Here is a 26,608-nt window from a genome sequence, read left to right as displayed (position 1 = left end):
GCCGGGGTCAGTCACTATGTGAATTGCGATGGCATGGCGGGGCAGCACCACACATGCCGGGTGGTCTCGCCCTGTTCTGGGCGGCCCCCTGCGTGCCATTCTGGTGGTCGCACATTTTGGTAAAATAGTAAAATCTGCGACAAACTCTGAATAATCTCCTCACCCTGCAGAACAGCGCTCCATCACTATCATCATCTCACTGTCACGTCACAGCGACACAATGTAACACCCCAATTACTCTATTCATCCGCAGCTTCTCACCCGTGTCTGATGGGCGGTGCCAGTAATAACATTAAAAAAATAAAAAATATTAAAAATAAAAAAAAGCCCCAAAACAAGCAAATACAGCAACTTGGGGGAAAAACTATGCTACTGACCTGTATATACTGGAGGGGAGCGCATGGGATTATGGGTAGGCACAGCCGCAGTCACTAAGCAACCAGTAGCTCTCCCGCTCATAGGCTGTAGTATCCCGTCACTCATCTTCTAGCCCCGCCCACTACTTATTTCATACACCAAGGAGTCCATCATACAGCCCCGCCCACTCTACTCGCCATTGGTCGGACTGTCCCGTCACTCATCGTGACATGTGTAGGAGGGAGAGGGGGCGGGGCTGCGAGCAATGGGCGGGAGAAAGGTGACTGAGTGACTGGACCCTGCGACCAATAGCTAGAGACAGAGGCGGGGCTGGCTGAGTGACGGGTCGCTACAGCCAATGAGACAGTGGGCGGGGCTGGTGGCTGATCCCATGCTCCATTCGGTGACCCGGAAACAGAGCCCCGCCCCTTCCTGTACACAGAGCTCCGCCCCCGGTCTCCACCAGGTAATGGCCGCCGCCCCCTCTCCTGCCGGGCAGGGTGTATGTGCTGCAGTGTGTGGTGCATGGAGAGTATATTACCCGTGTCATACACACACACAGCGCTGCTCACACTGCTGTCACTGGTGATACAGGCGTGTTACACATATGGGGCGGTATATACACATAGGGGGCGCTATACACACATAGGGGGGCGCTATACACACATAGGGGGTGCTATACACACATAGGGGACGGTATATACACATAGGGGACGCTATACACACATAGGGGGCGCTATACACACATAGGGGGTGCTATACACACATAGGGGACGGTATATACACATAGGGGACGCTATACACACATAGGGGGGCGCTATACACACATAAGGGGCGCTATACACACATGGACGCTATACACACATAGGGGGTGCTGTACACACATAGGGGGCGGTATACACACATAGGCGGCGCTATACACACATAGGGGGCGGTATACACACATAGGGGGTGCTGTACACACATAGGGGGCGGTATACACACATAGGCGGCGCTATACACACATAGGGGGCAGTATACACACATAGGGGGCGCTATACATACAGGGGGGCGGTATACACACATAGGGGGCAATATACACACATAGGGGGCGCTATACATACAGGGGGGTGGTATACACACATAGGGGGCGCTATACACACACAGGGGGCGCTATACACACATAGGGGGCGGTATACACACATAGGGGGCGGTATTCACATATAGGGGGTACTATACACACAGAGTGGGCGGTATATACACATAGGGGGGCAATATACACACATAGGGGGCGGTATACACACATAGGGGGTGGTATACACACATAGGGGGGCGGTATACACACATAGGGGGCGGTATACACACATAGGGGGCACTATACACACATGTGGGGCGCTATACACACATGGGGGGCGGTATACACACATAGGGGCACTATACACACATGGGGGGCGCTATACACACATGGGGGGCGGTATACACTCATAGGGGGTGCTATACACACATAGGGGGGCGGTATACACACATAGGGGGCGCTATACACACATAGGGAGCGGTATATACACATAGGGAGCGCTATACACACATAGGGGACACTATACACACATAGGGGGCGCTATACACACAGGGGGGCGGTATACACACATGGGGGGCGGTATACACACATAGGGGCACTAGACACACAGGGGGGCGCTATATACACATAGGGGGCGCTATATATACATAGGGGGCACTATACTCACATAGGGAGCGCTATACTCACATAGGGAGCGCTATACACACATGGGGGGCGGTATACACACATAGGGAGCGCTATACACACATGGGGGGCGGTATACACACATAGGGAGCGCTATACACACATGGGGGGCGGTATACACACATAGGGGCACTATACACACATGGGGGGCGCTAAACACACATGGGCGGTATACACACATAGGGGGGCGGTATACACTCATAGGGGGCGCTATACACACATAGGGGGGCGGTATACACACATAGGGGGCGCTATACACACATAGGGAGCGGTATATACACATAGGGGGCACTATACACACATAGGGAGCGCTATACACACATAGGGGGCACTATACACACATAGGGGGCGCTATACACACATGGGGGGCGCTATACACACATAGGGGGCGCTATACACACAGGGGGCGCTATACACACATGGGGGGCGGTATACACACATGGGGGGGCGGTATACACACATGGGGGGCGGTATACACACATGGGGGGCGCTATACACACATGGGGGGCGCTATACACACATGGGGGGCGCTATATACACATAGGGGGCACTATACTCACATAGGGAGCGCTATACTCACATAGGGAGCGCTATACACACATAGGGGGCACTATACACACAGGGGGGCGCTATATACACATAGGGGGCGCTATATACACATAGGGGGCACTATACTCACATAGGGAGCGCTATACTCACATAGGGAGCGCTATACACACATGGGGGGCGGTATACACACATAGGGAGCGCTATACACACATGGGGGGCACTATACACACATGGGGGGCGCTATACACACATGGGGGGCGGTATACACACATAGGAGGGCGGTATACACTCATAGGGGGCGCTATACACACATAGGGGGGCGGTATACACACATAGGGGGCGCTATACACACATAGGGAGCGGTATATACACATAGGGGGCACTATACACACATAGGGAGCGCTATACACACATAGGGGGCACTATACACACATAGGGGGCGCTATACACACATGGGGGGCGCTATACACACATAGGGGGCGCTATACACACAGGGGGCGGTATACACACAGGGGGGGGCGGTATACACACATGGGGGGCGCTATACACACATGGGGGGCGCTATACACAGATAGGGGCACTATACACACATGGGGGGCGCTATATACACATAGGGGGGCGCTATATACACATAGGGGGGCGCTATATACACATAGGGGGCACTATACTCACATAGGGAGCTCTATACTCACATAGGGAGCGCTATACACACATAGGGGGCGCTATACACACAGGGGGGCGGTATACACACAAGGGGGGCGGTATACACACAAGGGGGGCGGTATACACACAAGGGGGGCGGTATACACACATGGGGGGCGCTATACACACATGGGGGGCGGTATACACACATAGGGGGTCGCTATATACACATGGGGGGCGCTATACACACATAGGGGCACTATACACACATAGGGGGTGCTGTACACACATAGGGGCGGTATACACACATAGGGGGCGCTATACACACAGGGGGGCGGTATACACACAAGGGGGGCGGTATACACACAAGGGGGGCGGTATACACACATGGGGGGCACTATACACACATGGGGGGCGCTATACACACATAGGGGGCGCTATATACACAGGGGGTGCTATACACACATAGGGAGCGCTATACACACATGGGGGGCGGTATACACACATGGGGGGCGGTATACACATGGGGGCGCTATACACACATGGGGGGGCGCTATACACACATGGGCGGTATACACACATGGGGGGCGCTATACACACATGGGGGGCGCTATACACACATGGGGGGCGCTATACACACATGGGGGGCGCTATACACACATGGGGGGCGCTATACACACATGGGGGGCGCTATACACACATGGGGGGCGCTATACACACATGGGGGGCGCTATACACACATGGGGGGCGCTATACACACATGGGGGGCGCTATACACACATAGGGGGCGCTATACACACACAGGGGGCGCTATACACACACAGGGGGCGCTATACACACATAGGGGGCGGTATACACACATAGGGGGCGGTATACACACATAGGGGGCGCTATACACACACAGGGGGCGCTATACACACATAGGGGGCGGTATACACACATAGGGGGCGGTATTCACATATAGGGGGTACTATACACACAGAGTGGGCGGTATATACACATAGGGGGGCAATATACACACATAGGGGGCGGTATACACACATAGGGGGTGGTATACACACATAGGGGGGCGGTATACACACATAGGGGGCGGTATACACACATAGGGGCACTATACACACATGTGGGGCGCTATACACACATGGGGGGCGGTATACACTCATAGGGGGTGCTATACACACAGGGGGGCGGTATACACACATAGGGGGCGCTATACACACATAGGGAGCGGTATATACACATAGGGAGCGCTATACACACATAGGGGACACTATACACACATAGGGGGCGCTATACACACAGGGGGGCGGTATACACACATGGGGGGCGGTATACACACAGGGGGGCACTATACACACAGGGGGGCGCTATATACACATAGGGGGCGCTATATATACATAGGGGGCACTATACTCACATAGGGAGCGCTATACTCACATAGGGAGCGCTATACACACATGGGGGGCGGTATACACACATAGGGAGCGCTATACACACATGGGGGGCGGTATACACACATAGGGGCACTATACACACATGGGGGGCGCTATACACACATGGGCGGTATACACACATAGGGGGGCGGTATACACTCATAGGGGGCGCTATACACACATAGGGGGGCGGTATACACACATAGGGGGCGCTATACACACATAGGGAGCGGTATATACACATAGGGGGCACTATACACACATAGGGAGCGCTATACACACATAGGGGGCACTATACACACATAGGGGGCGCTATACACACATGGGGGGCGCTATACACACATGGGGGGCGCTATACACACAGGGGGCGCTATACACACATGGGGGGGCGGTATACACACATGGGGGGGCGGTATACACACATGGGGGCGGTATACACACATGGGGGGCGCTATACACACATGGGGGGCGCTATACACACATGGGGGGCGCTATATACACATAGGGGGCACTATACTCACATAGGGAGCGCTATACTCACATAGGGAGCGCTATACACACAGGGGGGCGCTATATACACATAGGGGGCGCTATATACACATAGGGGGCACTATACTCACATAGGGAGCGCTATACTCACATAGGGGGCGCTATACACACATGGGGGGCGGTATACACACATAGGGAGCGCTATACACACATGGGGGGCGGTATACACACATAGGGGCACTATACACACATGGGGGGCGCTATACACACATAGGGGCACTATACACACATGGGGGGCGCTATACACACATAGGGGGCGCTATACACACATGGGGGGCGCTATACACACATGGGGGTCGCTATACACACATGGGGGGCGGTATACACTCATAGGGGGCGCTATACACACATAGGGGGCGGTATACACACAGGGGGGCGCTATACACACATAGGGGGCACTATACACACATAGGGAGCGCTATACACACATAGGGGGCGCTATACACACATGGGGGGCGCTATACACACATGGGGGGCGCTATACACACATGGGGGGCGGTATACACACATAGGGGGGCGGTATACACATAGGGGGCGCTATACACACATAGGGGGCGGTATACACACATAGGGGGCGCTATACACACATAATGAGCGGTATATACACATAGGGGGCACTATACACACATAGGGAGCGCTATACACACATAGGGGGCGCTATACACACATGGGGGGCGCTATACACACATAGGGGGCGCTATACACACAGGGGGCGCTATACACACATGGGGGGGCGGTATACACACATGGGGGGGCGGTATACACACATGTGGGGCGCTATACACACATGGGGGGCGCTATACACAGATAGGGGCACTATACACACATGGGGGGCGCTATATACACATAGGGGGGCGCTATATACACATAGGGGGCACTATACTCACATAGGGAGCGCTATACTCACATAGGGAGCGCTATACACACATAGGGGGCGCTATACACACAGGGGGGCGGTATACACACATGGGGGGCGGTATACACACAGGGGGGCACTATACACACAGGGGGGCGCTATATACACATAGGGGGCGCTATATATACATAGGGGGCACTATACTCACATAGGGAGCGCTATACTCACATAGGGAGCGCTATACACACATGGGGGGCGGTATACACACATAGGGAGCGCTATACACACATGGGGGGCGGTATACACACATAGGGGCACTATACACACATGGGGGGCGCTATACACACATGGGCGGTATACACACATAGGGAGCGGTATATACACATAGGGGGCACTATACACACATAGGGAGCGCTATACACACATAGGGGGCACTATACACACATAGGGGGCGCTATACACACATGGGGGGCGCTATACACACATGGGGGGCGCTATACACACAGGGGGCGCTATATACACATGGGGGGGCGGTATACACACATAGGGGGCGCTATACACACATAGGGGGCGCTATACACACGGGGGGCGCTATACACACATAGGGGGCGCTATATACACATAGGGGGCACTATACTCACATAGGGAGCGCTATACTCACATAGGGAGCGCTATACACACATGGGGGGCGGTATACACACATAGGGGCACTATACACACATGGGGGGCGCTATACACACATGGGGGGCGGTATACACACATAGGGGGGCGGTATACACTCATAGGGGGCGCTATACACACATAGGGGGCGGTATACAGACATAGGGGGCGCTATACACACATAGGGAGCGCTATACTCACATAGGGGGCGCTATACACATAGGGGGTGGTATACACACATAGGGGGGCGCTATACACACATAGGGGGGCGGTATACACACATAGGGGGGCGGTATACACACATAGGGGGTCGTATATACACATAGGGGGTGGTATACACACATAGGGGGGCGCTATACACACATAGGGGGCGCTATACACACATGGGGGGCGCTATACACACATAGGGGGCGCTATACACACAGGGGGCGCTATACACACATGGGGGGGCGGTATACACACATGGGGGGGCGGTATACACACATGGGGGGCGCTATACACACATGGGGGGCGCTATACACAGATAGGGGCACTATACACACATGGGGGGCGCTATATACACATAGGGGGGCGCTATATACACATAGGGGGGCGCTATATACACATAGGGGGCACTATACTCACATAGGGAGCGCTATACACACATAGGGGGCGCTATACACACAGGGGGGCGGTATACACACAAGGGGGGCGGTATACACACAAGGGGGGCGGTATACACACATGGGGGGCGCTATACACACATAGGGGGCGCTATACACACAGGGGGCGCTATACACACATGGGGGGGCGGTATACACACATGGGGGGGCGGTATACACACATGGGGGGCGCTATACACACATGGGGGGGCGCTATACACAGATAGGGGCACTATACACACATGGGGGGCGCTATATACACATAGGGGGGCGCTATATACACATAGGGGGCGCTATATACACATAGGGGGCACTATACTCACATAGGGGGCGCTATACACACAGGGGGGCGGTATACACACATGGGGGGCGCTATACACACATGGGGGGCGCTATACACACATAGGGGGCGCTATATACACATAGGGGGGCGATATATACACATAGGGGGCACTATACACACATAGGGGACGGTATACACACATGGGGGGCGCTATACACACATAGGGGCACTATACACACATAGGGGGTGCTGTACACACATAGGGGACGGTATACACACATAGGGGCGCTATACACACATAGGGGGCGCTATATACACATAGGGGGGCGATATATACACATAGGGGGCGCTATACACACATAGGGGACGGTATACACACATAGGGGCGCTATACACACATAGGGGGCGCTATATACACAGGGGGTGCTATACACACATAGGGAGCGCTATACACACATGGGGGGCGGTATACACACATGGGGGGCGGTATACACACATAGGGGGCGCTATACACACATGGGGGGCGCTATACACACATGGGGGGCGGTATACACACATGGGGGGCGGTATACACACATGGGGGGCGCTATACACACATGGGGGGCGCTATACACACATGGGGGGCGCTATACACACATAGGGGGCGCTATACACACATGGGCGGTATACACACATAGGGTGCGCTATACACACATGGGGGGGCGCTATACACACATAGGGGACGGTATACACACATAGGGGGCGCTATACACACATAGGGGGGCGCTATATACACATGGGGGGCGGTATACACACATGGGGGGCGGTATACACACATGGGGGGGCGCTATACACACATAGGGGGCGCTATACACACATAGGGGGCGCTATACACACATAGGGGGCGGTATACACACATGGGGGGCGCTATACACACATAGGGGGTGCTGTACACACATGGGGGGCGCTATACACACATGGGGGGCGCTATACACACATGGGCGCTATACACACATGGGGGGCGCTATACACACATGGGGGGCGCTATACACACATAGGGGGCGCTATACACACATAGGGGCACTATACACACATGGACGGTATACACTCATAGGGTGCGCTATACACACATGGGGGGGCGCTATACACACATAGGGGGCGCTATACACACATAGGGGGGCGCTATATACACATGGGGGGCGGTATACACACATGGGGGGCGGTATACACACATGGGGGGGCGCTATACACACATAGGGGGCGCTATACACACATAGGGGGCGCTATACACACATAGGGGGCGCTATACACACATAGGGGGCGCTATACACACATAGGGGGCGCTGTACACACATAGGGGGTGCTGTACACACATAGGGGGCGGTATACACACATAGGCGGCGCTATACACACATAGGGGGGTGGTATACACACATGGGGGGCGGTATACACACATAGGGGGTGTTATACATACAGGGGGCGCTATACACACATAGGGGGCGCTATACACACATAGGGGGCACTATACACACAGGGGGCGCTATACACACATAGGGGGTGCTGTACACACATAGGGGGCGGTATACACACATAGGCGGCGCTATACACACATAGGGGGTGGTATACACACATGGGGGGGCGGTATACACACATAGGGGTTCTATACATACGGGGGGCGGTATACACACATAGGGGGCGGTATACACACATAGGGGGCGGTATACACACATGGGCGCTATACACACATAGGGGGTGCTGTACACACATAGGGGGCGGTATACACACATAGGCGGCGCTATACACACATAGGGGGTGGTATACACACATGGGGGGGCGGTATACACACATAGGGGGTGCTATACATACAGGGGGGCGGTATACACACATAGGGGGTGAATAGGGTTGCCCCTTCGTGTCTCCTGTCCCTTCCCAGTTGCCACCTACCTGCCTCCCATATCCCCCTCCCCTGCCTGTCCCCTTCTATCCCCCTCACCTGATGTGACGACACCGCAACCCTGGCACTCCACATGCATTCCTACTGTCCACTTTCCATCAAGAACCTCATCTCCTCCCAGTCCTCAAACCCTGGCACCCCTTTTCCACTGTCAACTCGCTCCTCTGCCCCCCCCCCCCCCCACCGCCTCGTCTCCCCCCCTCCCCGCCCCCTCACTCTCTGCTCTTGACTTTGCCACCTACTTCCCATGCAAAATTGGCTCCCTATGGCAGGATATCACATCCCACCAGACCCTGAGCAATGCCCTCCTCCATTTCCTGACACCCCCCCCCCCCCCCCTCCCTTACCTCCTACCAACTCTGACATCTCTCTTCTTTGTATCTAGTGTGGAAGTCATGGCCCTCAGCCATTCCTCACCCTCTCCACCTCCCCATTTGACCCTATCACCTCCTCCGCTACCTCTCTATTTCTGCCTGTTCCCATCTTGCCCATCTCATTCTCTCCCTCTCATCAGATACTGTCCCCTCGGCCTTCCATCATGCTCTTGTCTCCCCTATTCTTATAAACCCCTCCCTTCATCCAACCAACCACTCTCTCCAACTACCGACCATCTCTCTCCTCCTAACTCCTGTCTTTCCTCACACTCACTGCTTGACCCATTCCAGCCTGGCTTCCGTCCTCTCCACTCCACTGATACTGCCCTCGCTGAAGTCTACAAAGACCTCCATGCTGCCAGATCCAATGGTCACTACTCTCTGCTTATTCTCCTTCACCTCTCTGCTGCATTGGACACTGTGGACCACCCTCTTCTTTAACTACTTTTCTCTAGCATCCATAAGGGATATTGTAGACAGAATTAGAACCATGGGGTATAGACGGGTCCAAAGGAGCACGTGCACTTTAAACATTCTACCACTGGGTGTGCTGGCTCCTCCCCTCTATGCCCCTCCTACAGCTCAGTTTAGATAAAGAGCCCTCAGGAGAGGATGCCCACTCTGCATCTCCAGAGTTTTCCTTCATTTTTATTTCTAACTTTTAATGATTTCGGTATGCTGTTTGGGCAACAGTATACCTGCACTATGGGAGATTTTTTTTTTGGGGGGGGGAAGGTCACCGGCCTCCTGAGGTGAGAGCCGCTTCCCGTTGCATGACCACCGTCCTGAGGGGCTGTTTGTTCAGCGGGGCATGGCGCCTTGTCTGTCGCAGCCGCAGCATTGCGCACACCCCTGACACTGCCTGAAGGTGATCTTCAGTGGTGAGTACCAACCGGGGGGACCCGCTAGGGGGGGGGGGTCCCCCGGACAAATGTGCGGCTGAACCTCCTGGGGGGGACCCGCTATAGCCCCTGCGTGAGACTGGCTAAACACAGGTGAACCAAGCATTTATGTGAGGCTGTACATACATACGGAGACATGGCCAGTATAAATATACAGCAGTAGCTACGGTGCCATGGCGGGGGGCGGAGCTACATTAGAGCGGGCTCAGCAGCATATTGGCGTCTTCCTCTGCATGAGCTGCAGCAGCCTCCACAGCTCCTCCAGAACTGCCCCTGTATACACTGGTACCGGGTATAGGGGTGGGGGGAGCCGCTATCATTGTGCACAATAATCCCCTGTGGGGTTTTATAAAGAATCTCACTGTGGTTACACAGATGTAACAACCGCTGACAGCCTCACTGGGGCCGGTCACCATTGGGTGCGCTGGAGTCCTCTCTTCTGTCTCCTCTCACATGCAATAGGTCAGGCTTGTCCTATATCATATCAGGCTGTATTGTGTGTGTATATTGTACTGTTTTCTACTACACTATGGTAAAACAGAAGTCTTGCAGTGTGTGTAATGCCAGGTTCTCTCCTAGTACATCCAGCTCAATATCATGTGAGCAGTGTAGTCAGTCATCTCATGCTGATACTAATGTGGGGGAGAATACAGAGCCCCCCTGGTTGGGGGCTATAAAAACTATAATGTCTGATATGTCATCTCAGCTCACTGCAACTGCAAACAAGACACAAGAACTGTAACATGCAGTGGCTAGCCTTACTGCTAAGCGTCCCTCCCTGCCTACTTCACAGAAACCTGCTCTACCTGCACTCCTATCATATGATACTGATGATGATGATGTACAGGATGATGGGGATCCCACCCCAATCCAGGGTATTGAACCCCTCGTATTGGCTATTAGGGAGGTGTTAAAGCTCCTCCTGGGGAATGCAAGTACTCAGCAGTCATTTTTCCTCCCTCAAAAGGAACCAAAAGTCACATTCCCTGATTCCACGGAATTGGATGACTTATTTAAACTAGCCTGGAAGAATCCAGATAAAAAATATCATGGTGACGAAAAGGTTTCTGAATACCTTCCCCATTGCCCTTGAAGGCAGAAAATTCTGGGAAGAATCCCCAGCCGTAGATGTCTCAGTCTCTCGCCTTTCTAAAAAGGCAGTGCTCCCTGCTCCGGGCTCCCTTACGGTGAAGGACCCGGCGGATAGGAAAATAGAGACCACTCTAAAATCTATTTTCTCCTACGTCCTAGAGGATGCTGGGGATGCTTCAAGAACCATGGGGTATAGACGGCATCCGCAGGAGACATGGGCACACTACAAGACTTTGAATGGGTGTGAACTGGCTCCTCCCTCTATGCCCCTGCTCCACACTCCAGTTAGATTCTGTGCCCAGTGAGACTGGATGCACACTGAGGAGCTCTCCTGAGTTTCTCTGAAAATACTTTTTGTTAGGTTTATTATTTTCAGGGAGATTTGTTGGCTACAGGCTCCCTGCATCGTGGGAGTGAGGGGAGAGAAGCAGACCTACTTCTTAAGAGTTCAAGGGCTCTGCTTCTTAGGCTACTGGACACCATTAGCTCCAGAGGGTTCGATCACTACGGTACACCTAGCTGCTTTTTCCCGGAGCCGCGCCGTCACCCCCCTCACAAAGCCAGAAGATAGAAGCCGGGTGAGTATGAGAAGATCAGAAGACTTCAGTGACGGCTGAAGAGGTGCCGCGCTGCGCGCCATGCTCCCACACATAACACAGCACTGCAGGGTGCAGGGCGCAAGGAGGGGCGCCCTGGGCAGCATGAACACCTCAAATCAGACTGCCTTGAGTTATAACAGTGCCCCAGGCACTAGATAAGGGTCCCCCGCCAGTATAAACATATTTAAGCGGGACTGAAGCGCGATATGTAGTGGGCGGGGCTTAGCCCACATACCTCTGACCAGCGCCATTTTCTCTCCTCAGAAGCTGCAGAGACGCTGGCCCTGTCCTCCACACGGCTGTACAAGTAACAGGGTGCAAAACGGGGGGGGGGGCCACAAATAATTTGTTGCTGATTTGTATATATATAAAGCGCTAACAGGTCTGGGCAGTCATTTCACTGGCCTCAGTACCGGGATAGGCGCTGGGTGTGAGCTGGCAGAACTCTGTCTGTGTCTCTCTTACAGGCTTTGTTGTGGGTCTGTCTCCTATAGCCCCAGTGTAGTTGTGGGTGTCGGTACGTGGGTGTCGACATGTCTGAGGCGGAATGCTTTTCCCAGGAGGAGGCTGGAGTGGGGACATAAAATACTGTGAGAGTGACCGTGTCGGCACCGCCGACGGATGATTGGATGAATATATGGAGAGTGTTTTAAACGCAAACGTGACTAAAGGGCCCTACACACTAAAAGATTATCTGTCCAATCTGGCTGATTGGAAAGAAAATCTGGCAATGTCTGGGAGCAAATGGCAATTCACTATTTGCTCTCAAACATTGGAAAACAGACAAAATGGACTTTAAGACAAATTGGTTAAGTTTGTTTCATTAAACCAATTTATCTGAACTGTTTTTGTCCATTTTCTTGATTTTGGTAGCAAATTGTTGATTGTCATTTGCTCCCAGCCATTGCCAGATTTTCTTTCCAATCAGCCAGATTGGACAGATAATCTTTAAGTGTGTAGGGCCTTTAAGTTGTCTAAGAGATTTGATAAATCTGAGTCTAAGAACCAGACATGGAGGAAATCCATGGAAGATGCTTTGTCACAGGCCCAGACCCCTTCGGGGTCACAGAAACGTGCAGTTACCCAGATAGCAGAGACATATACCGACACAGACTCTGATTTCAGTGTCGACTATAGTGATGCCAGATTACATCCAAAGCTGGCTAAAAGCATTGAGTACATGATTGATAAAAGAAGTATTACATATCACCGAGGACCCTGCTGTTCCTGATACTAGGGTCTGTATGTATAAAGGAAAGAAACCTGAGGTAACGTTTCCTCCCTCTCATGAACTGAACGCGCTTTTTGAAAAGGCTTGGGAAAATCCTGACAAAAAGATACAGGTTCCCAAAAGAATTCCAGTGACATATCCGTTCCCCTCTGGGGACAGGGAAAGGTGGGAGTCAATCCCCACGGTAGACAAAGCTTTATCGAGTGTATCCAAAAAGGTGGCGCTTCCGTCCCCTGACACGGCAGCCCTAAAGGATCCTGCAGATCTTAAGCAGGAAAATACCCTGAAATCCATTTATGTCAGTACAGGGTCACTGCTCAGGCCTGCCGTTGCTGTGCCATGGGTGAGTAGCGCTATTGAAAGGTGGGCAGATAACTTGTCATCTGAGGTAGATTACCTAGACAGGGATAGCATGCTTTTGACTTTGGGTCACATCAGGGATGCTGCAGCGTATTTAAAGGAAGCTGTGAGGGATATTGGCCTTTTGGGATCAAGGGCCAATGCCATGGCAGTCTCAGCTAGGAGAGCGTTGTGGATTCATCAATGGAATGCTGATGCTGACTCTAAGAAGGTGATAGAGTCTCTACCATTTAACGGTAGGGTCTTGTTTGGCGACGGCCTCACTGACCTAGTATCTACGGCTACCGCGGGTAAGTCATCGTTCCTGCCTTATGTTCCTGCACAGCAAAAGAAAACGCCCCACTATCAAATGCAGCCCTTTCGGCCCAATAAATACAAAAAAGGACAAGGATCTTCTTTCCTTGCTACCGGAGGAAGGGGAAAAAGGTCACAAGCTGTGGCAAGTTCCCAAGAGCAGAAGTCCTCCCCGGCTTCTGCCAAATCCACCGCATGACGCTGGGGCTCCTCTGAGGGAGTCTGCACTGGTGGGGGCACGTCTCGAACTTTTCAGTCAGGTCTGGGTGCACTCGGACCTGGACCCTTGTATAGTCGAAATAGTAACCCAAGGGTACAAATTGGAGTTTCAAGACGTGCCCCCTCACCGATTTTTCAAGTCGGCCTTGCCAGCATCTCTTCTAGAAAGGGAAATAGTAAGCGCTGCGATACTAAAGTTGTGTCACAGTCAAGTGATTGTCACGGTGCCCCCGTCACAGCGGGGGGGAAGGGTTTTATTCGAGCCTGTTCGTGGTCCCGAAGCCGGATGGTTCAGTCAGACCGATTCTGAACCTAAAATCCCTCAATTTCTTTCTAAAGAAATTCAAATTCAAGATGGAATCTCTACGTGCAGTGATCTCCACGCTGGAAAAGGAGGATTTTATGGTATCGGTTGACTTAAAGGATGCATACTTGCATGTCCCCATATTTCCTCTGCATCAGACTTACCTAAGATTTGCGGTACAGTATTGTCATTACCAATTTCAGACGTTGCCGTTTGGTCTGTCCACGGCTCCGAGGATTTTCACCAAAGTAATGGCGGAAATGATGGTTCTCCTGCGCAAGCACAATTATCCTGTACTTGGACGATCTCCTCATAAAGGCGAGGTCCAAGGAGCAATTGTTGAAGAATGTGGCTCTTTCACTGACGATTCTGCAACAACACGGGTGGCTCCTAAATTTGCCAAAATAACAGTTGGATCCAACTATACGGCTTTCGTTTCTGGGTATGATTCTGGACACAGAATTGCAGAGATTTTTTCTTCCAATGGAAAAAGCTCTTGATTTACAGAACATGGTAAAACAATTTCTGAAACTAACAAAAGTGTCAGTTCTTCAATGCACTCGGTTGCTGGGGAAGATGGTGGCGGCCTACGAGGCCATTCCATATATGGCAGGTTCCATGCAAGGGTGTTTCAGTGGAACCTGTTGGACCGGGTGGTCTTCAGTATGCCGACTGATGGGATCCCGGCGCCAGAATCCCGACAGCCTGCATACCGACATTTATTGTCCCTCGTGGGGGTCCACGACCCCCTGGACGGAGAATAAAAAAGCGTGGCACGCGTACCGCGGCGAGCCCGCAAGGGGCTCATTTGCGCTTGCCACACTGTCGGTAAGCCGGCGGTCGGGCTCCCGGTGCCGGTATGCTGGTTGCAGGCATACCATACTAAACCCTGTTGGACCAATGGTCCGGATCTCACCTGGACATGCATCGGAAGATAATTCTATCTCCCAGGACCAGAATCTCCCTTCTGTGGTGGCTGCACAGTTCTCACCTTCTGGAGGGGCGCAGGTTCAGGATTCAGCATTGGATCCTGGTGACCACAGATGCAAGCCTCCGAGGCTGGGGAGCAGTCACACAGGGAAGAAACTTTCAGGGAAAGTGGTCGAGCCAAGAAGTTTTGTCTACACATAAACATTCTGGAATTAAGAGCCATTTACAACGGCATACTGCAAGCAGAACATCTTCTTCGAGGTCTGCCTGTCTTGATTCAGTCAGACAACATGACAGCAGTGGCGTACATAAACTGCCAAGGCGGTACAAGGAGCAGAGCGGCGATGGCCGAGGCCACGAAGATTCTTAGACATGCCAGTGCTCTGTCAGCAGTCTTCATTCCGGGTGTGGACAACTGGGAAGCAGACTTCCTCAGCAGACACGATCTCCAGCCAGGAGAGTGGGGTCTTCATCAAAAGGTCTTTGCAGAAGTGACAAGTCGTTGGGGAGTTCCTCAAGTAGACATGATGGCGTCACGCCTCAACAAGAAACTTCAGAGATATTGTTCCAGGTCAAGTGACCCTCAAGCTATAGCGATGGACGCCCTAGTGACACAGTGGGTGTTTCCGTCGGTATATGTGTTCCCTTCACTTCCTCTCATTCCAAAGGTGATAAAGATTATAAGAAGAACAAGGATTCAGGCGATACTCATTGTTCCGGATTGGCCAAGAAGGGCCTGGTATCCAGATCTTCGAGAGTTGCTCATAGAAGATCCCTGGCCTCTTCCTGTTCGTGAGGACCTGTTGCAACAGGGGACGTGCGTGTATCAAGACTTACCACAGCTGCGTTTGACAGCGTGGTGGTTGAACGCCAAATCCTAGCCCGAAAGGGTATTCCCAGTGAAGTCATTCCCACACTTCTTCAGGCTAGAAAAGAAGTAACAGCAAAGCATTACCACCGTATTTGAAGAAAATATGTGTCTTGGTGTGAATCCAAGAAGGCTCCTACGGAGGAATTTCAGCTGGGGCAGTTGCTCCATTTTTTGCAAGCAGGTGTGGATGCGGGCCTAAAGTTAGGCTCCATTAAAGTACAAATTTTGTCCTTATCTATTTTCTTTCAGAAGGAGTTGGCCTCCCTTCCAGAAGTTCAGACAAAGGCGTACTGCACATACAACCTCCCTTTGTGCCCCCAGTGGCACCATGGGATCTTAACATGGTGTTGCAATTCCTGCAATCTCATTGGTTTGAACCTTTGCGTAAGGTTGAGTTAAAATTCCTTACTTGGAAAGTAGCCATGCTGTTGGCCTTGGCATCTGCAAGGCAGGTATCTGAATTGGCTGCTTTGTCGCACAAAAGTCCCTATTTAATCTTCCATGCTGATAGGGCGGAGTTGAGAACTCATCAGCAATTTTTGCCAAAGGTGGTTTCTTCGTTTCACGTGAACCAGCCTATTGTGGTTCCAGTGGCTACTGATGCCTTGGTCAGAGCTTTGCAAATCTATGTCGCCAGAACGGCTCAAGTTAGGAAAACAGAGGTTCTGTTTGTCCTGTATGCTCCCAACAAGATTGGGGCTCCTGTTTCCAAGCAGACAATTGCACGCTGGATCTGTAATATGATTCAGCAGTCTCATTCTACGGCAGGATTGCCGTTACCGAAGTCGGTGAAGGCCCATTCTACCAGGAAGGTGGGCTCATCCTGGGCGGCTGCCCGAGGCATCTCAGCATTACAGCTGAGCTGCTACTTGGTCAGGATCAAACACCTTTGCGTAGTTCTACAAGTTTGATACCCTGGCTGGGGAGGACCTCTTGTTTGGTCAATCTGTGCTGCAGAGTCATCCGCACTCTCCTGCCCGTTCTAGAGCTTTGGTATAAACCCCATGGATCTTGAAGCATCCCCAGCATCCTCTGGGACGTATGAGAAAATAGGATTTTAATACCTACCGGTAAATCCTTTTCTCTTAGTCTATAGAGGATGCTGGGCGCCCGTCCCAGTGCGGACGGTATCTGCAGTTATTGGTTGTAGTTACGCACATGTTGTGCCGAGTTCAGTCAGTCTGTGACTGTTGTTAATCATGCCGTTGCATGCGTTGTTGTTGAATGCCATGTTGTATGGCGTGTTGGTGGTGTGAGCTGGTATGTATCTCACCTTAGTTTAAAATGTTAAATAAATACTTTTCCTCGAAATGTCCATCTCCCTGGGCACAGTTCCTATAACTGGAGTCTGGAGGAGGGGCATAGAGGGAGGAGGTAGTTCATACCCATTCAAAGTCTTATAGTGTGTCCATGTTTCCTGCGGATCCCGTCTATACCCCATGGTTCTTGAAGCATCCCCAGCATCCTCTATGGACTAAGAGAAAAGGATTTACCGGTAGGTATTAAAATCCTATTTACGTTGCTGCAGGCGTAGCACAATGGCTTGTCATTGCAGGTTGCAGGATGACACATGCAATCCATTCCTGGGCTAGACAAATAAAGGAAGATCTCTTGGGTAATATGACCTTAGACGACACTGTTGCCTTACTGTCTCACATTCAGGACACGGCAAGAGTCCTCTGTGATTCCTTATAAGAGATTGGCACTGTTAGTGCTAGAACCACGGCTATGGCTGTGTCTGCGCGCAGAGCCATATGGTTACGTCAGTGGATCGCTGATGCTGACTCAAACCGTAATGTGGAATCTATTTCCTTCACAGGTGAATGGCTCTTTGGAGGTGACCTGGACACCTGGATTTCGAAGGCTACGGCCGGAAAATCCACATTTCTCCCTTCGGGTGCCCCTCCTGCTAGACGTTCCTAAACGGGACCATCTACTCAGTCCTTTCGGTCCTCCAGATTTCGATCCAGAGCCAGAGGAGCCTCCAATGCAGCGAGAGGCTCCAGGGCAATACCTATAAAACCAGCAGTTGCTGGGTCTCAGAACCAGAAAACCAGTTCTGCTCCCGCAAACACTTCAGCATGACGGTGCACACCCACCCCGGGGGGATCTCGTGGTGGGAGCTCGGTTACGTCACTTAAGCCACATCTGTGACGGTTCTTGCCAAGATGCTTGGGTAAGGGACTTTATCTCTCAGGCCTACAAGCTGGAGTTTGACGTTTCTCCTCCCCAACGATTTTTCAAATCAGGCTTACCAGTTTTGGAAAGTATGCATGGTACTCTACTACTGGCCATAGAGAAGTTGGTACAGTCCCAGGTCATTGTCCCAGTACCACTGTTGCAACAAGGACAGGGTTACTACAGTCTGTAGTACCGAAAACAGATGGGTCTGTGAGATCCCTTCTGAATCTGAAGTCCTTGAATCCTTACCTGAAGGTTTTCAGATTCAAGACTGAATCTCTGAGGGCAGTGATCGCAGGCCTGGAACCACAGGAGTTCCTAGTATCCCTGGATATCAAGGATGCTTATCTACATGTCCCAATTTGGCCATGTCATCAGGCCTTTCTGAGGTTTGCCCTGCTGAACGATCATTACCAATTTCAGGCATTACCCTTCGGCCTGTCTACAGCTCCAAGGGTGTTCACGAAGGTGATGGTGGAAATGATGTTTCAGCTCAGGGTCCAGGGGGTCAATGTGATCCCATACCTGGACGATCTCCTGATAAAAGCAAGATCAAGGGAGCTTCTATTACTCCACATAGATCGCACTATCCAACGCCTGTCTCACCACGGGTGTATCCTTAATCTACAGAAGTCCCACCTGGAACCGTCTCCGCGGCTCCTGTTTCTGGGCATGCTACTGGATACTGTAGCATAGAAAGTATTCCTCCCAGTTGACAAGGCGAGAGCACTCCAAGAAATGGTATGCATGGTCTTCAGACCTGCTCGAGTGTCCGTTGATCTTTGCATAAAATTGTTGGGAAAGATGGTGGCCTCCTACGAGGCGATACAGTACGGAAGGTTCCATGCAAGACCCTTCCAATTGGACATCCTGAATAAATGGTCCGGTTCCCATCTTCAGGTGCACCGGATGATTCGGCTGTCACCCCTGGCCAGGATTTCACTCCTGTGGTGGACACAGTCTTCCAACCTCTTGGAAGGCTGGAACTTTGGGATTCAGGACTGGATCCTCCTCACAACAGATGCAAGTCTATGAGGATGGGGAGCTGTCACCCAAGGGGCACAGTTCCAGGGCAGGTGGTCTGCCCAGGAGGCCCTGCTTCCAATCAACATTCTGGAACTTCAGGCTATCCAGAACATCTCTGCTTCAGGCGTCTCCTCTACTAAGGCCACAGGCAATCCAGGTGCAGTCGGCCAACGCTTTGGCAGTGGCGTACATCAATCGACAAGGAGGGACAAAAAGCAGGGCCTGCATGCGAGAAGTGTCAAGAATACTCCTCTGGGCAGAAAAACATGCAAGAGCGCTGTCCGCAATCTTCATTCCGGGAGTGGAGAACTGGGAGGCGGACCTCCTAAGCCGCCACGACCTCCACCTGAGGGAGTGGGGACTACACCCTCAGGTGTTCCAACTGAACATCCACAGGTGGGGTTGCCCACAGATCGACTTGATGGCCTCTCATCTCAACAAGAAGCTTCGCTGCTATTGCTCACAGACCAGGGACCCTCAGGCGAATGCAGTGTATGCGCTGACTTTGCTTTGGCCTTACCAGCTGGTCTACCTGTTTCCTCAAGCGGATCAGACAACAAAAAGTGGAAGCAATCTTGATTGCCCTGGATTGGCCCTGAAGAGCATGGAACACGGCTCTTCTGGACATGTCTGTACAGGACCCTTGGCCTCTACCACTAAGAAGGGATCTTCTTCAACAAGGACCGTTCGTCTACCCGGACTTACGGCAGCTTAGTTTGATGGCATGGAAGTTGAGCGGAACATCCTAGCTCACAAAGGGCTTTCCAAAAAGGTAATTGCCACTATGGTACAAGCCAGAAAACCTGTGATGTCAAAACACTATCATATCTTGCGGAGATATGTCTCTTGGTGCGAAGAACGCACATATCCCTCTTCGGAATTCCACTTAGGAAGGTTCCTGTGTTTCCTGCAGGCTGGAGTGGATAAGGGCTTATGTCTGGGATCCATTAAAGTCCAGATTTCAGTTCTTTCCATCTCCATCAAGAAAAAGTTGTCTCTCTTGCCAAAAATTCAGACCTTCTTGCAAGGGCTGCTTCATATACAACCTCCCTTTGTGCCCCCTATGGCACCTTGGGATCTAGATGTTAAGTTACGTTTTCTACAGTCCTCCTGCTTTGAACCTCTGGTGATGGTAGAAGACAAGTACCTCACGTGGAAGACGGTGATGTTACTGGCCCTGGCTTCTGCTAGGTGTGTCTCAGAATTGGGGGCCTTATCCTGTCAACTGATTACCTCCTCCCAGTCCTACCTATTTTGCACGTGCTCTCCCCATCTCACTCTCCACCTCTCTACAAAACTTCAAATGGGCTCTCAAGGCCCACTTCTTCACAAACCCCAGCCAATTGTCCTCCTAACCCTCTTATCCGCACTCAGTCTTCCGCTTCTATGTCACCCTGGTCTGTTAGCCCTATCTGCAGTAATAATACAGGGACATGACTGGGGACTTGAGGGGATCTGGGAGCGTCACAGTGACATCACTTATATCTATAGTAATAATACAGGGACATGACTGGGGAGGTGAGGGGATCTGGGAGTGTCACAGTGACGTCACTTATATCTATAGTAATAATACAGGGACATGACTGGGGAGGTGAGGGGATCTGTCAGTATTTATAGTGATATTGATGTATCCCCCATTTTGCAGAGTTGCACAGTAGTAAAGAAGACATCTGGTGAGTGTGAGACACCCAGCAGCCATAGCCGTGTGTCACGTGGACTGAGCAGAACTAAGAGCCCCATCACGGTGCCTCCACCTCACTCACTGATACATGAGAGGCACAGTGACCAGAAGATCCTGGAACTCACCAACAAGATCATTCAGCTGCTGACTGGAGAGGTGACTGCTGGGAATGGGACATTATACAGTAACACCAGGGGACGTGTCTGGGTGATGACTGGAGAGGTGACTGCTGGGAATGGGACATTATACAGTAACACCAGGGGAAGTGTCTGGGTGATGACTGGAGAGGTGACTGCTGGGAATGGGACATTTATACAGTAACACCAGGGGATGTGTCTGGGTGTTGACTGGAGAGGTGACTGCTGGGAATGGGACATTATACAGTAACACCAGGGGAAGTGTCTGGGTGATGACTGGAGAGGTGACTGCCGGGAATGGGACATTATACAGTAACACCGGGGGATGTGTCTGGGTGATGACTGGAGAGGTGACTGCTGGGAATGGGGCATTATACAGTAACACCGGGGGAAGTGTCTGGGTGATGACTGGAGAGGTGACTGCTGGGAATGGGGCATTAAACAGTAACACCAGGGGATGTGTCTGGGTGATGACTGTATCACTGTGTGTGTCAGGTTCCTATAAGGTGTCAGGATGTCACTGTCTATGTCTCCATGCAGGAGGGGGAGTATATAGAGGAACACAGGGGTCTGTATAAGGACGTGATGATGGAGAATCACCGGCCTATCACATCACTGGGTAAGAGGAGACTGTCATGTATTGTACAGGGGAGAGCAGGTATGGGGGCCCCTATATACACACATCATCTGATCACATTTCTCTAACGTCCTAAGTGGATGCTGGGACTCCGTAAGGACCATGGGGAATAGCGGCTCCGCAGGAGACTGGGCACAACTAAAGAAAGCTTTAGGACTACCTGGTGTGCACTGGCTCCTCCCTCCTCCAGACCTCAGTTAGAATTTTGTGCCCGGCTGAGCTGGATGCACACTAGGGGCTCTCCTGAGCTCCTAGAAAAGAAAGTATATTTTAGGTTTTTTATTTTCAGTGAGATCTGCTGGCAACAGACTCACTGCTACGAGGGACTAAGGGGAGAGAAGCGAACCTACCTGCTTGCAGCTAGCTTGGGCTTCTAGGCTACTGGACACCATTAGCTCCAGAGGGATCGAACACAGGCCCAGCCTCGGTCGTCCGGTCCCGGAGCCGCGCCGCCGTCCCCCTTGCAGAGCCAGAAGCAAGAAGACGTTCCTGGAAATCGGCGGCAGAAGACTTCGGTCTTCATCAAGGTAGCGCACAGCACTGCAGCTGTGCGCCATTGCTCCCCATGCACACCTCACACTCCGGTCACTGATGGGTGCAGGGCGCGGGGGGGGGGGGGCGCCCTGGGCTGCAATATAGAGTACCTTGCTGGCAAATAACACATAATATAGTCATAGAGACTATATATGTGTAAAATACCCCTGCCAGATATACATATAGAAAAGCGGGAGAAGTCAGCGGAAAAAGGGGCGGGGCTATCTCCCTCAGCACACTGGCGCTATTTTCCCTCACAGCTCCGCTGGAAGGATCGCTCCCAGGCTCTCCCCTGCAGTTTCAAGACTACATAGGGTTAAAAAAGAGAGGGGGGGGGGGCACTAAATTTAGGCGCAATATATATATATATATATATATATATATATATATGCAGCTATTGGGAAAAATCACTCAGTTATAGTGTTAATCCCTGTGTTATATAGCGCTTTTGGTGTGTGCTGGCATACTCTCTCTCTCTCTGTCTCCCCAAAGGGCTTTTGTGGGGTCCTGTCCTCAGTCAGAGCATTCCCTGTGTGTGTGCGGTGTGTCGGTACGGCTGTGTCGACATGTTTGATGAGGAGGCTTATGTGGAGGCGATAAATGTGATGTCACCCCCTGCGGGGCCGACACCTGAATGGATGGTCATGTGGAAGGAATTACGTGATAGTGTCGACTCTTTACATAAAAGGTTTGACGACATAACAGATGTGGGACAGCCGGCTTCTCAGCTCGTGCCTGCCCAGGCGTCTCAAAAGCCATCACCGGCTCTAAAACGCCCGCTACATCAGATGGCAGACACAGATGTCGACACGTATACCGACTCCAGTGTCGACGACAAGGAGACTACTGTACATTCCAATAGAGCCACCCGTTATATGATTGCGGCAATGAAAAATGTCTTGCACATTGCTGATGTTACCCCAGGTACCACAAAAAAGGGTATAATGTTTGGGGAGAAAAAACTACCAGTGGTTTTTCCCCCATCTGATGAATTAAATGAAGTATGTGAAGAAGCGTGGGCTTCCCCCGATAAGAAACTGGTAATTTCTAAAAAGTTACTAATGGCGTACCCTTTCCCGCCAGAGGACAGGTTATGTTGGGAGACATCCCCTAGGGTGGATAAAGCGCTCACACGTCTATCAAAGAAGGTGGCACTGCCGTCTCCGCACACGGCCGCCCTCAAGGAACCTGCTGATAGAAAGCAGGAGGCTATACTGCAGTCTGTTTATACACACTCAGGCATTATACTGAGACCAGCTATTGCTTCGGCATGGATGTGCAGTGCTGCAGCTGCGTGGTCAGATTCCCTGTCAGAAAATATTGACACCCTAGACAGGGACACTATTCTGCTAACCATAGAGCATATAAAAGACTCAGTCTTATACATGAGAGATGCACAGAGGGAGATCTGCCGGCTGGCATCTAAAATAAGTGCATTGTCCAATTCTGCTAGGAGAGGCTTATGGACTCGGCAGTGGACAGGGGATGCAGATTCTAAAAGGCACATGGAAGTTTTGCCTTACAAGGGTGAGGAGTTGTTTGGGGATGGTCTCTCGGACCTAGTTTCCACAGCGACAGCTGGGAAATCAGCATTTTTACCCCATGTTCCCTCACAGCAAAAGAAAGCACTGTATTATCAGGTACAGTCCTTTTGGCCCCAGAAAGGCAAGCGGGTTAAAGGCGCGTCCTTTCTGCCCAGAGGCAGAGGTAGAGGGAAAAAGCGGCAAAATACAGCCAGTTCCAAGGAACAAAAGTCCTCCCCCGCTTCCTCTAAGTCCACAGCATGACGCTGGGGCTCCACTGGCGGAGCCAGGTGCGGTGGGGGCCTGTCTCAAGTACTTCAGCGATCAGTGGGCTTGCTCACGGGGGGGATCCCTGGATTCTACAAGTGGTGTCTCAGGGATACAAGATGGAATTCGAGGAGTCTCCCCCTCGCCGTTTCCTAAAATCTGCCTTGCCAACGACTCCCTTGGACAGGGAGGCAGTGCTAGAGGCAATTCACAAGCTGTATTCGCAACAGGTGATAGTCAAGGTACCTCTCCTTCAACAAGGAAGGGATTACTATTCCACAATGTTTGTGGTACCGAAACCGAACGGTTCGGTCAGACCTATTTTAAATTTGAAATCCTTGAACACGTATATAAAAAGATGCTAGTTCAAGATGGAATCGCTCAGGGCGGTTATTTCAAGCCTGGAGGAAGGGGATTACATGGACATCAAGGATGCTTACCTGCATGTCCCCATTTACCCTCCTCACCAGGAGTACCTCAGATTTGTGGTACAGGACTGTCATTACCAATTCCAGACGTTGCCGTTTGGTCTGTCCACGGCACCGAGGGTATTTACCAAGGTAATGGCCGAAATGATGATACTCCTTAAAAAAAAAAGGAGTTATAATTATCCCGTACTTGGACGATCTCCTTATAAAGGCGAGGTCCAGGGAACAGTTGCTGTTATGCACACCAGTGCCTGCAGGAATGTACTGGTGTCTGAACTGTTATGCACACCAGTGCCTGCAGGAATGTACTGGTGTTTGAACTGTTGTTAGGGTCTCCTGCCCTGTGCTGCCACGTCGTCATGGCAACCGGGAGACAAGTGCTAGTGGAGTAACCTGAGCGCAGCTGATACTCCGGTTCGGGTCTTTTGCTGTGCAGTGGTTATAGGCTCTGTGCACGGCAGGGGATCCGGTGCTGGTTTTGGTGCTCACAGTCTGTGAGGTCTGAGTGGGGCGTGGACAGCACCTGCTTTATAAGGCCTCTTTTCAGGGTAAGCAGATGCTGCTGAATCTTTGTTGGTTAGTCAGTTCATGAAAGTTAGCCAGTACTGTGTAGCTTTGTATTTGTTTGTTGCTTACTGCAAATAGGCCTGGGGATTTGGTGTTACACTCTGCCAATCCAGACCTAGCAGTAAGACTGGAGTCAGTCGTTTAGCTTGCTGGGGTTCTGTTACTACTCTGTGAACTTAGCAAGTTTGCGGCTGTATTCTAAGACTTGCCTGTCTAATCCTGTCTCACTGTGCTAGGTGTCAGGGGTCAGTTTGGTGGCAGTAAGCTAAAACCTGTGCACTGCAAGTGAGAATTAGGATTGGGGAGACTCTCCTTGTGTCTATCATTCCATCTCTGACCAAGGAGTTTACTGCCACATCCGTTGGTAACCCTTTAGGGTTTTGCTGTTGCCCTTAGCAACAGCATTTCGGGTTCTCTACGTATTAAAACACAACATCTTGCTTTTTCCACCTGAGCAGTTCTAATACAAGGGAGATACCCAGTTCCTTAGCCTGTGGGCTTCTCTGTTCACTTTGTGTGTATTTTGTTACCCTATCACCTTCTGTGTACGTTATGTCATATTCCCCAGTTTGTCTATGAGTCCATTTGTTTTGCATAACAGTTCAAACACCAGTACATTCCTGCAGACACTGGAGTGCATAACAGTTCTGACACCAGTACTTTCCTGCAGGCACTGGTGTGCATAACATATTCAGCAGCCCAATACTCCTGTTGAAATTTTGTGGGAATATGGAGCATACCCCTCAAAATACGTTGCAACAGGTGGTCGATCAGGTGCAGGTCCTGACTCGACAATTTAATGATTTGTCC

General features: G+C 51.6%; 1 protein-coding gene across 2 annotated transcripts in view; it reads left to right on the top strand.

Annotated features, from left to right (window-relative positions):
* The first annotated feature begins 700 nt into the window (after positions 1–700).
* The window catches only part of LOC134983909 (oocyte zinc finger protein XlCOF6-like), a 61,925-nt gene continuing 36,017 nt past the window's right edge, over positions 701–26,608 (top strand). For both annotated transcript variants that reach the window (XM_063949521.1, XM_063949520.1), the window contains exons 1-3: positions 701–823; positions 21,670–21,861; positions 22,383–22,461. In XM_063949521.1, coding sequence (XP_063805591.1) covers positions 716–823; positions 21,670–21,861; positions 22,383–22,461 — 379 coding nt within the window. In that variant the 5' untranslated portion in view covers positions 701–715. The remainder of the gene's footprint in view (positions 824–21,669; positions 21,862–22,382; positions 22,462–26,608) is intronic.

This window comes from Pseudophryne corroboree (genome assembly GCF_028390025.1).
Source record: "Pseudophryne corroboree isolate aPseCor3 chromosome 3 unlocalized genomic scaffold, aPseCor3.hap2 SUPER_3_unloc_29, whole genome shotgun sequence".
Taxonomy (NCBI): domain Eukaryota; kingdom Metazoa; phylum Chordata; class Amphibia; order Anura; family Myobatrachidae; genus Pseudophryne; species Pseudophryne corroboree.
Note: the sequence above shows the minus strand (reverse complement) of the source record. Positions and strands in the feature narration are given on the sequence as shown.